At 34.0% G+C, this 12,813-nt stretch overlaps 1 protein-coding gene across 1 annotated transcript in view; it reads left to right on the top strand.

Annotated features, from left to right (window-relative positions):
- The first annotated feature begins 510 nt into the window (after window positions 1-510).
- DMBT1 (deleted in malignant brain tumors 1) overlaps window positions 511-12,813 on the top strand; it is a 63,438-nt gene continuing 51,135 nt past the window's right edge. Inside the window, 1 exon segment of the mRNA XM_051973817.1 lies at window positions 511-541. Coding sequence (XP_051829777.1) covers window positions 511-541 — 31 coding nt within the window.

Genomic DNA, 12,813 nt, shown 5'->3' on the forward strand with positions numbered 1-12,813 from the left:
ATACTGTCTGTTATACAATAACTTGATTGATTGTTCAATTCAGTTTTTGTATTAGATATTTTTGCTTAGATTTTTCTTTGTCAGACTGAAGGGTTAAATTTGGGGGGGGGTGATAAACTTTAATAGACAAAAGGTATTGATGAAAAGGAATAAAATAAAGAGAAGAATACTATTAAAAAAAACTAAAGGGGATTGAGTAGAAATGAACTTGATCCTTTTTATTTCCTCTGTTCTTTTTTCATTTTATACCATGATGTTCTTATAATAGATCCACATTTTTTACCCTCCATCCTTTTGTGTTCTTACAGAGTAGTTGTGCTGGGATGATGGAGGTGGGCTTTGAGAATAACATTTTAAATGATGAATTCTGGAGAACCCTGAGGATGTGGTTTTTTAGCTATCTTGTCACAAGAAGACCAGGAGGGTGTCTAGGAAGAATTTTAGGTATCTTCCTCTCCCAGAGCTCTAACTATAGATTTTACAAGTTTTTTTTTTTCCATTTCAGGAACTATGTCAGAAACTATTGACAGTCTTACAAATGGTAAGTCTTTTTTTAAATGTGTTTTCATTTACAACTGGTAATTGCAAAAGTGGATTTCTGCTTCATTAGACTTTGTAGATGTCTTTTTTTTTTTTTTTTTTTTTTTTTACAAAAGATAAAGCAGAGGGAATTATCCTCTCCAAAAAAAGGAATTCTTATCTCTCCTTCCCCAAACTTGAATGTCAATTTTTTATTTCTTAACTTGAATGTCAATTTTTTCTTTCTTAACTTAAATAGTCTGAGTGGAAGCCTATAACTTTAATCAGCATGGGATGGTTAGTGGATAGAACACTGGACTTGGACTCATGAAGATGTGTATTATCATCCAGACTCTGAAGGGTGCTGTGTAACCCTGGAAAATGTACCTAACCTCAACGAACCCTAACTACCTCATCTGCAAAATTGGGGGGTAAGGGCTGTACTCAGTGATTTCTAAGACCTCTTCTAGCTCTAAAATCTATGATCCTTGCTCCAAGGAAATCTGGGATTGGTGGATCACTTGAGCTCAGGAGTTCTGAACTGCAATGGGCCAGCACCAACTGAGTGTCTGCAACTAAATCTGACACTAGTAAAGGGAAAAGGGCTACTAGGGTGCTAAAGGAGAAATAATCACTGGTGGTATTGGACCTCTGAATGGTCACTGAATTTCTATCTTAAGCAGGGCAAGATCTAGTCTTCAAAATGAACAAAAAAGCAATTACTACAGCAAAAACTCCCATCCAATACCATCAAGGTTTCCATGCATATACACAGAATTGATTGCATGTGAAATTGAATTGGGGATCAGAAGAAACATTACATAGAATTTGTTTTTTTTTTTCCAAAGACCATATAATAAATTCAACTTATAATTTTCAAAATTGCATGATCTAAAATACTATTTCTATAATTAGGCATTTCAGGACATTTAGAACAGAACTTAACTGATCAACATTCACTAAGCTAATAACTTTTAGGAAAATCTTTAATTTTAGGTTCATAGGGGTTTATTGACTAATTAGAAGCTTGGAAAGAGAACTAATTTAACTTATTCTTTAATCTTGCTTCCAATAGAGTCTACAGTGTCTTCTAAGTTTTTCCAACCTCCATTCAACAAGTAATTCTGTTTGTGCTCTTCTCAGGAGATCCTTATACAATATAGTCCATTATTCTGACAGTATTTGAAATTTAGAATGGATCACTTTGTAGAGATATTCATCCTCTCAGATTCCTCAGTGGCTGAACCCATCTATTTTCAGAGGCACATTTGTTGGTGTGGCAAAGAGATAGCAAGCTTAGCCATGTTGTGGAGAGGATATTTAAATTTGATGAAAAGTCCCTAGAGAAGAATTAATTTATTCTTTCTCTCAGCCTCTTTCTCTGTTTTCTCTCTCTAACTTTGTCTCTTTTTCTGTCCCTGTCCTTCTCATTTTCCTTCTAGAAATTACTTTCCTAGGTACACTATTCACCTTCTGAAATGCACATCTATAGGTCTTTTTCCTAGCCAAATCAACATATCTAATGTTCCACTTGCTCAGAGGTAGACTTTCTTAGCAGCCTCAAGTTTTATCAGCTTTCACCTAAAGTGGTTTCTTTCTGTGGCCCAGAATTAGTCTGAATTTTTTCCATATAAAATTGATTCTCACAATTTTTTCCTAATTGATAAGGTATTAAGAAAAATAATTTTGAGGTATCATATTGGATTATTAGTTTTAGTTAGGAAGAAGACTCTATCTTCCTCCAAAATCTATTTAGTTTTAAAGATGAAAATCAACCTTTATCAACCTTTGACCCACTTTACCTATCCTTTCCATCAAAAGACTCAATCTTGAGTCTTCTGTAAAAAGGTCTGAACTTGAGATTTAAGAACACAGCTTTGAGTTTAGAATCACTGGGCAAGTCATCTCTATCTGTCCCATTTTTTTATCTTTAAAAATGAGGATACTAGTATCATTTCTTCTCAACTGAGGGTTGCCCACAAGGAAAATGCTTTATAATCTATAAGGACTCCTAAGAAAGTAAACTATTCTTATTCAATTAGACATGATTGTGGGAAGAACTCCTGAGTGGAGCATTAAAGTTAAAGATTGGCTGGTGCACACCATCACAAGAATTTCAGAGAATAATGCAGAAATAGGGATCTCATATGCACTAGTTCTAACTTATGAAGAGTCCTCTCTCTTAGGTCTAAAAAAAAATTAAATTCAATGAAACTAGTTGAAGCTGAATTGTTTTCCTTCCTAGTCAATGGAGGGAATGGGTGTCAAGATTGGATAGAGATTCTTTACCAAGGATACTAGAGTACTGTTTGTTATGATAGCTGGGATATAAGAGATGCTAGTGTTGTCTGCAGGCAGCTTAATTGTGGTTATGCAGTATCAGCCCCAGGAGGGACTGGAAACATTCTCCTTTATGTTAATTGTTCTGGGACAGAGTCCCATCTGTCCAATTGTTCCCATCCTGGGTTCTATGTTCATGAATGTGGCCACAGGGAAGATGCTGGCATTATTTGTTCTCACTCAGGTAGTATTGTTTTGTTGTTCGGTTATTTCAGTCATGTCCAACTGGACATGTTCATGACCGTATCTGGGGTTTTCTTGGCTGAGATACTGGAATAGTTTACCATTTCCTTCTCCAGCTCATTTTACAGATGAGGGAACTAAGGCAAACAGGGTGAAGTGACTTGTCAAGATCACACAACTAGTAAGTGTCTGAGGCCAGATTTGAATTTAGGAAGATGAGTCCTGAGTTCAGACCTGTATACCACCTAGCTGTCTCACTGAGCTGGTATCTCTCTCTAAATAATTTCTTCTCTTTTCATGGGTAGCATTTCTGAAGGAGATGATTCAGTGAAATTCTTAGGCTAGAATGAGCTTTATTTCACTTACAGCAGCCTTTATATATATATATATATATATATATATATATATATATATATATATATATATATATATATATATTTTTAAGCTGTTAAGTGTGATTTATTTTATTGGTTTCATGGTTTCCCCACTGAATATAATAGGGTTTTCCCCCCCTGGTTCTGCCTTCAGAAATGGTATTCATGAGCTTACAAATGATGAACTCAGAATATGATAAGAGCTTGAAGTCAGGCTTCAATTTAGGCTCAATAATTACTCCTCTTCCTGACAATGACAAGATGGATTTTCTATCATTTTGTTAATGGTAATACTCATTCACTTACTTTTAAAATGGTTTTAACTTTGGTACTTTTGATTTTTTAAATGACAGCTGTAAAACTAAAAAAAAAAAGTATGAAATAAGGACTAAATGGGATTTTATTGGTGGTGAGAATTTGCAGATATATCTCTGCTCTATCAAGGCAAATTAATTTATATATAATCCTGGGGAGTTGCCTCAGGCATGGATAGACTATAACTTGATCAAGGTCACACAGCTAATATGTGTCAGATGTGGGATCTAAACTCAGAAAACCAGGAGGGTACCTCATTCTCCATTGTTCTAAACTTAATTTTGATTTTTAGAAAATCAGGCATAGACAAGTGATTGTTTCTGTCAATATGAGGACAATTTAAGATCTATTTATTAAGATTTGAAATGTCATGTTATTTATGTTCCTATGACTGTATATTTAATGACCCTTTTACTATAGCCATTGTTAGCAAACTTTTATTGTCTCTCTTGTGTATTAACTCCACTTAGAGTAAGTTCGGTCCCTTAGAAAAGGGTTCACTAAGTATCTTTATTTGTTGAATAAACAAGGAGGGTACTGATTATTTTGCTCTGTGAACATTGGCTGAGCATGTTCTTGAAGAACAAAAAGACACTACTGTGTTATAGTCAAGGTAGTGTCTTCAACTGTGCTGATCAGACCAGGCATATGTTTCTAATAATATTTTAATGAAAACTCAGGCACTAAAAAAAAAATTCTCCTAAATTACTAATATCTATGCATATGTTTTGAAAATAAAAAGCTTTAAATTTTTTAAAAAAAGATTGCTACTAATATTTCAGTAGGCAGATCTTTCCTAATATAGGAAAGTCTCTAACATTTGTTTCTAGTTCTGAACACTACAAACTGAGAGACTGACCTTTGGATGAAAAACTAATAACACCTTCTAAATTCCACTTTTCACAAAGACCTTGAGGAATAGACTATGAAGAAATTAGGACAGTCATATAAGAGACTTCACAAGCACTTCATCTTTGTAGGCATGGCAGTCATTTCAGAATCCTATTTCCAACAATTTTTGTACTCATGTGGAAAATGGGATGAGAGCCCTGCTTATCAAAGCTACGTGTATAGGTGGATTCTAATATCAGCAATGGGATAAGGGAAAAGCTATTGGGATCTATTGATTCTTGTAAATAAAAAGATGTTACTTACAAAACTCAAGATTCCTCATGTTTTGTGAGACTGAAATACTCACAAATATCTATTGTTTCAATGCTCAAGAATCTGTCAGAGAAGGAAATTTGGACTATCTTGTAAAAATGACCCTTGCCAAGGAGGAAGTGTGAACCAAGAAATCTATGCAACTTTTCAACCTTCTAAATCTCATTTTCCCTACAAAGAATTGATTTCTTTTGGGTGAAACTATACTCAGGAATCATTCTAGAAGTGGTCAAATTAATGACCACTTTTTATTTCTCTTGGAAGAGAAATAGGATGGTTTAAATCATCTCTCTGTTAGAAAAGTTTTTCTAAACATTATCTGGAGGAGGAAAATTGTTCCCTTTTGTCTTATTTTTTTCCTCTTTCTCTCCTTCCTTCATTTATTCTTTTCTCTCTATTTCTTCCTTTTCTTTTTTCCTCTCCTTATTTCTTCCTTTTGCTTTACCTTTTTTATTCTTTATTTCCTCTTTTTTTTTTTTTCATTTCTTCTCATATTTCAAATAACTTTATTTTGTAGGCTTAGCTGATAGGTTTTTTAAAAAATGTTTGGGAATGTCCATACTTTAGGTGGGGAGACTAAAAAAGTATGACAACGAAGAAAGTGTCAGGGGGTATCTGATGGAGATGAACTTACTACAATTAAGGTGTCATGTGGGCAAAAGAAATTTTACAAGTGTTGACAATCAAATTTGTATCAAACTTTTCAAATATATTATATAAAATAAATCAGGAAATTTTAAGCTTGGCTTATTGCTAGTCTATTAATCCTCTCACCAGAAAAAAGTATATGGCATCAATGGATGTGACAAAAAAGTTGAATACTTGATGAGGATGGTATAGCACTTATTTCCTCAAACTCTAATATATTTTTCATTATGTAATCTGATGTTATTCTGCCTTAATTTCAAGTTTATTTGCATCTTGTACAATTCTCTCATCTTGAAAACAAACAGATCTAAAGAATATGACAACATGATGCTTTAATAAAAGACTACAGAAAGAAGTGCTTCTGATGCCAGTATTTCTGGGAGTTAGTAAGGAAATTAGCAGGCACTTTGAGAGAATACCCTTTAATCTGGAAATGAGATTAATTTGGAATTTTTGTCTTCTAGGAACAATAGACTTTCCAAATACTGAGTCACTTTTACACACAATAATATATGGAATAAGTAATGCTTCCTACCTTACCTTTCCCTTTTTGTGAATTTCTAATGAGTTTGGACAGAGAAAGGGTTGATACAGATATGTGAACATCTTTAAATTTTAATACAGATCAGATCATTTCAATTTATCCCATACTCATTTAATAAATGCATAATACCAAGGCATGAACTAGTTACCACTGATACACAAAAAATCAATACATTTCAACTGCCAAAAATTTCAGCTTTCTATAAAGAAGCATGATGTATACACACAAAATAATATAAAGTAAATGAAGGAATAGAGAATTAAGGGTAAGGGGTTGAAGGAAGATGTCAAACTATAGGTGGACTTCAGGTCAACATTGATAGAAGTCAGGCATTCTGAAAGACAGAGCAATGACAAGGGAGGATACTTTGGGTAGAAGATATAGCACTTAAGAATGCATGTGGGTATTTCAGATATAGTTCCGATATATAGTGAAATTCAAAGATCAGCTACTTGTATAAATTTATACTTTATAAATTATGTAAAGTCATCTCATATTAGAAATCTACAATGCAAAGATGGCTACTTCTGAATGTAAAATTTCTATAGTCCATGGCATTATATCCATTGTTTCATCATCAAACAAAATTGGAACTCTGGGGCTGACCATCTACTTTGAGGTGATCTATACTTGTTGACTCAAAAGTGAAAGTATTGACTCCTTTGGGGGATAGTAAGTAAGCAGAAAGAACGGATGACATTTTTTGGTGGTCAAATTTATGCTTTTAGAGGTGTGATTCAGTAATCCCCTCTTAATGTCCAGTTAACTCAATAAGCAATTTTGAGTTAAAATCATGCTCTTTAATTCAGATGCCCTGATTTGAGAGGTTGAGCTGTCAATAACTACTAAACAAATAATGCCCAAAAATCTTAGGGCAATTTTAAATCTTAATAGGTTAATACTAATACTTTAGGAACAACTTCATTTATTTTTGTGCTTTCATAAAATATACTATCATCAAGTAGCTGGCATCATAGATAGATTAATGGACTTGGAGTTAGGAAGACTGAACTGGAAATCCTTCTTCGAACATTTAAAGCTATGTATGATGCACATCAAATAAATTAAGTTTCTTGGGCTCCATTTTCTCATTTCAAAAATGGGGATAACATCACCAACATTAAAGGGTTAATATGAGGATCAAATGTGAAATTGTATGCAAAAGACCTTGAAAACTTTAATTCATTTCTTTTATATGTATATATATATATATATATATATATATAAAATGTGTGGGTACCAGGTTCCCATTATTCTATATATAATATTTCCAGTGTTACTTTTAAAATGAATCATACTGAAAAAAGATTCATGGTCTATATTTCTCAGAATATTTTGGTAGATATGGAAACTCCCAACATAAGGCTTCTTAAGTTGACCCAGTTGGATTTGGACTATTTTGTAAAAAAGGAACTTGGTATTTGTTTCTGAAAAATTATTCCTGTTCTGACATATTGAATAATGGGACACATTTTTCCCCCTCTAGGGAGAGAGATCATTCAAAAAATGAATGCCTTGATGCACTATTTGCAGGTGTGAAAATCCTCATAAAAATGTAGGAGATTCACATGGACCTCAAAATATTTAAATACAATGTGATTTACATGGTCTAATATACCCTATGTGTCATCAGTAACAGTTGAGATTTTGGGGTCCAGAAAGTGAGCATTAGGATACCTACAAATTACTGTTTGTTCCAGTGTCTCAATGTCAGCCATTATTCTTTGTTCTAGAATCTGACATACACATGACTAAATATGAACCATCTTACAAAGATGGCCCTAGAGAAGGAGACAGAATATGGAATAAGTAATTCCCATTCAATTTTTTTGCTTTCCAAATCCTCATTATTCCTAAAGGAAGCAAATACCATCTGAGTTGAAACCATACAGAGAAATCATTCTGGCTCAATACTAATTATCATCTTTCAGATGTTAAGTATATTTCCATAGAATCTTTTCCCATAATTTTATGAAGGCTAAGGAGATATACATATATGTATACATACATGTACATGTATAGATAGACATAGATATATATGTATGTACATATATCTTTTGGCTATTTTGCTAAATTGATATGGAGAGACTAAAACACAGGACCATGAAGAAATGATTCTTTTAATGTCTTTTGATGGAGATGATACTGCACCAAAGAGGGCAGAGTAGCACTTAAAAGAGTTGAAAATCAAAATCACAATCAGTTTCTCAAATAACTGATATGAAATAAATAAGGAAGTTTTAATGTTAGCTTATCAATAACTTATGGATCATTAGCCTTTGGACCATAAAGAACATATGGAATCCTTAGATCTCTCTTTTTTTAAAAAATATTTTATTTTATTTTATTTAATAATAACTTTATATTGACAGAATCCATGCCAGGGTAATTTTTTTACAACATTATCCCTTGCACTCATTTCTGTTCCGATTTTTCCCCTCCCTTCCTCCACCCCCTCCCCTAGATGGCAAGCAGTCCTATATATGTTAGATATGTTACAGTATATCCTAGATACAATATATGTTTGCAGAACTGAACAGTTCTCTTGTTGCACAGGGAGAATTGGTGGAATCCTTAGATCTCACAAAGAGAGGGAATACTTGCCAAGGTTGGGAGAGCTCTTACCTCCTAAGTCTCTGGTCCTCTTTTCATTATGCTATTCTGGCCTTAAGATATGACCTCAACCCAAACCCCTTTGATGTTTTTGGGAAGTACCTGAAGATTCTAAGATTTTGCTCCTGAGGAAGATGTAGAAAAAAGCAGGACCATGAATAAAAGATAGTATTCTTGTGATGGCAATGATGTTGGCTTTGAAGTGCTTTCTAGACAGGGTTATACTTAGAAGTGTTGAAAATCACAATCACACTCAACTTTTGAAATAACAGACAAAAATAAATCAGGAAGTCTCAAGCTTAGGTTTATCAATAGTCTGTTCATTCTCTAACTGGGAGAATACATGGCATCCCTAGATCTCACAAGGAGGTGGAATATTTGCTATGTGTGGGATAGGTCTTAACTTTTAAGTCTCTGGTCCACTTGTAATAGAGCTATTCTGACCTTAAGACGAGATTAGAATCGAACGCACAATTATCTGTGAACAAAGAATCCCCTCTTTAGTCTTGGCTTATTGCCTTTTAAAGTTAAATAATTTACCATCAGTGCTTTAGCTGACTTTTATGCCATTTTCATCTGCATTAAAGACATTCAATAAAAAAGAAGACATCATTAAAATAATTTCCAACCTAAGTAATCCAAGTTCCTTTGGAAATTTTGGAAAGTGCCTCAGCATACAAATCACTGAGGAAGACTACTAAAGTTGTTGCTTCTTTCTTTGCATCAGATTATAGTCTAGCCTTGTCCCTGGTGAATGGAAGAGATAGATGAAAAATTGAGTTGAAGTTTGTACTGAGGGTCCTGGGGTACAGTTTGTGGAGACAGCTGGGATTTGAATGATCCCATGGAGCAGCTGGGCTGCAGATTTGCTATCTCCTCCAGGAGATTCCTGATTTGGCCAGGGCATAGGCAAAATTGTCCTGGATGTGAGGTGTTCTGCATCTGAAATCCTACTTGTGGAATTGTCCCCATAGGGGCTGGCTCTCCCATAACACAGGGAGGATGCCAGTTTCACCTGCAGATATTGTCTCTCTCTGGGAAGTGCCTGCTTTTGCTTTTTTTGGATAATGTCAGAGAAACAATTTCTTCCTGGCTGAGATTCTTCTTATCCTGACCTTATTGAGAGTTTGCTTGTGCCTGGAAATGTCCACAAGTTTCTCAGAGTTGGATAGTACTAAGAATCAGAGACTACTGAATTTAGAGGGGGAATTTGATCTATTTTTTCAAGAGGAACACACTATTGTTCACTCCCTACATGATAATGGCATTTCAAATGTTCTTGAGGGAAACAGCATGTTGGGAAAGAGTCATAGTTTTTGAGTCAGAGAATCAGGTTAAAACTTTGACTCAATTTCTTTATTATTTCTATGAATTTTGTTGTTATTGTTAGTTGTTTTTCAGTCATGTTCCAACTTTTTCAGGACCCCAATGGGGGATTTTTTGGCAGAGAAACCGTAGTAGTCTGCAATTTCCTTCTCCAGATCATTTCATAATTGAGGAAACTAAGGCAAATAGAAATTAAGTGATTTGCCAAGAATTACACAGTTTATGTCTGAGGAGAGAGCTTAACTCCCATCTTCCCATTTCAAGACATAGCATTCTGTTCACTGCACCAATATCTGCTCCCCATGATCTTTGCAATCTACTTAGTTACACTCAGCCTCAGTTTTCTCATAGGTGAAGGGAAGATGCCTGATTATATATCTTTTAATATGACTTCAAGTTCAAAATTTATTATCCTATCATGTCACTCTTGTCTCTTTGTAAATCCTAGGGAATTTCAGAGGTATCAAAGATGGCAACTTTTCCACCAAATGTTATGATTGTTATCTTTTTTATATTTGCAATGGTTTCTATCTGCTGTCCACAATCCTTATTTCTTAAGTTTACAACATCAGGCTTTTTTCTCCCCTTCATTTTTCTTTCTTTCTCTTTTGCCATTATTTTTTCATCCTTTTCCCTTTTCTACCTCTAATTTTCCTTTTACTTCCATTCCTCTTCCCCAAAGCACATTACTGAAGCTTGCATGATTTCAGCTTTTTGAAGGAATATCTTTAATTCCCAATTATTTGGAACTTATCCAGTCCTCTCATTTTGAAAATAGACACAAAGAATATGACAATATGATGAGCGGTACTTAGTAAGGAAATGAGCAAACCCTTTTGAGGGGATCTCATTCAATGAAGAAATGAAATTGACTTCAAACTTTTTTTTTTTTTTAGAAACAACAGACTTTCTAACTACTGAGTCATCTTTTAGCACAATAAGATATGGAACAAATAATGCTTGCTATCCAAAAATTCCCTTTTTGTGAATCTATAATGAGTTTTAGGAAGAAAAAAGTTGATATAAATATGTGAACATTTTTAACATTATTACATTTTATTTCCCATACATTTATTAAGTGAATAAAATAAAATATTCAAGATATGTGGTAGTCACTGGAGCTGTGAATATAAAAATGGATCCATTCCTGTTGTCCCAAATTTGCAGTTTATTAGGAGGTTTCATGATGTATATATGTACATGAGTATAATAAAAGGTAAAGTATTCTCTTAATAGTAAAGAGGATGTATGATATTGAGGGAAGACTTTAAGATGGTGGTGATACCTAAGATAATCCCTGATTAAAGTCAGGCTGACATAGATGAAGATGGAATACATTCTGAACAGAAAGGATACCTGTTATGATTCTTACAAGGTGCTAAGTCGCTGGAATTGATAGAGACAATAATTATCTAATTTAGCATGGTACTTAACAGTTATCTAGTTCACTAATTAACTTAGTACTTATTCGAGTTCATGCCTTTCACACCTTTAAGAGAGCATATATAAACTAGAAGCCTCAACCAGGATACATTTTGGGACATTCACAAGTCAGGATTCAGTCAGGAGATTCACAAGTCAGAAACCCACAAGCCCACTCTCAGAGGCGGAGACAGATTCATTCCATTTTCCACCTTTCTGCTGGGCTGGAGGCTTTGGATTCAGAGGGAGCTAGAAGCAGAAGCTGGAAGAGACAAAGGACTAGTGGCAAGAGCTCTCAGAACCAAGGAGAGAGATAGGCCTCTAAGAAAGCTAATTGGTCTATTCTGAAGGATTTGGACTTTAACCCTGGCTGCATTTGAGGTGATTATTACTCTGAACTGAAAGGAAGCCTGCTTCCAGAAGCCCCCCAAGAAATCTGCTCCCAGAGAACATTATATTTTAGAGAAGAGCATTACAGATATCTCCTGAGAATGCATGTGAAGATATCAGATGTCAAGTTCAAAGATCAGCTAGTTATATATACTTCATAATTTCTTAGGTAAAATTATTTTATATTAAGATAATTTTAATAGCAAATCTACAAGCATAGAGATCATTACTTCTAAATGTAAAAATTCTAAAGCCTCCGGTCTCACATCTATTGTTTCATTATCAAACAAAATAGGACTTCTGTGGCTGATCATCTTCTCTGAGGAGATCTATATTTGTTGACTTAAAAGTGAGAGTATTGATGTCTTTTTTTGTGTATGTGATCCAAGTCAAGTCGTTTAATTTTCTGGGTCTCAGTTTTTCCATTTTTAAAATAGGGATAATAAGAATATCAACCCCAAAGGGTTGCTATGAGAATCAAATGTGATATTATATGTGAAATACTTTTAAAAATTTAAATCATTTTATTACTAAGTATAAGCCTATATATCTAAATCATTTAAATAAGATATTTACAATATGATTTTCAAAATTTGCTCTTACTGAAAAATATTGATGGCCCATATTTCTGAGAATATTTTGTTAAATAAGAGACTCCCAAAACAAGGTCTCTTAAGGTTGACCCACCTGGATCTGAATTTTTTTTAAAAAAAAGAAAACTGGCATTTCTTTCTGACAAAATTACTCTCACTTTAACATTTTGAAAAAAATGACCTTGATCACCTGTTGACTCAAAAGTGAAAGTGTAGACCTCTTTCATGCTGGGCATTTTGGGGGCATAGAGAAGCTAAAATAATGATTAGAGTTGGGATCAGTAATCCGTAAACACAACAGAATAGGGAGAAGGATGTTTCAGAAGCAACACATTTTTTTTTAATTTCCTGTGAGAAAATTTAGATATCCACATCAGAATGT

This window comes from Antechinus flavipes, chromosome 2 (assembly GCF_016432865.1).
Source record: "Antechinus flavipes isolate AdamAnt ecotype Samford, QLD, Australia chromosome 2, AdamAnt_v2, whole genome shotgun sequence".
Lineage (NCBI taxonomy): Eukaryota > Metazoa > Chordata > Mammalia > Dasyuromorphia > Dasyuridae > Antechinus > Antechinus flavipes.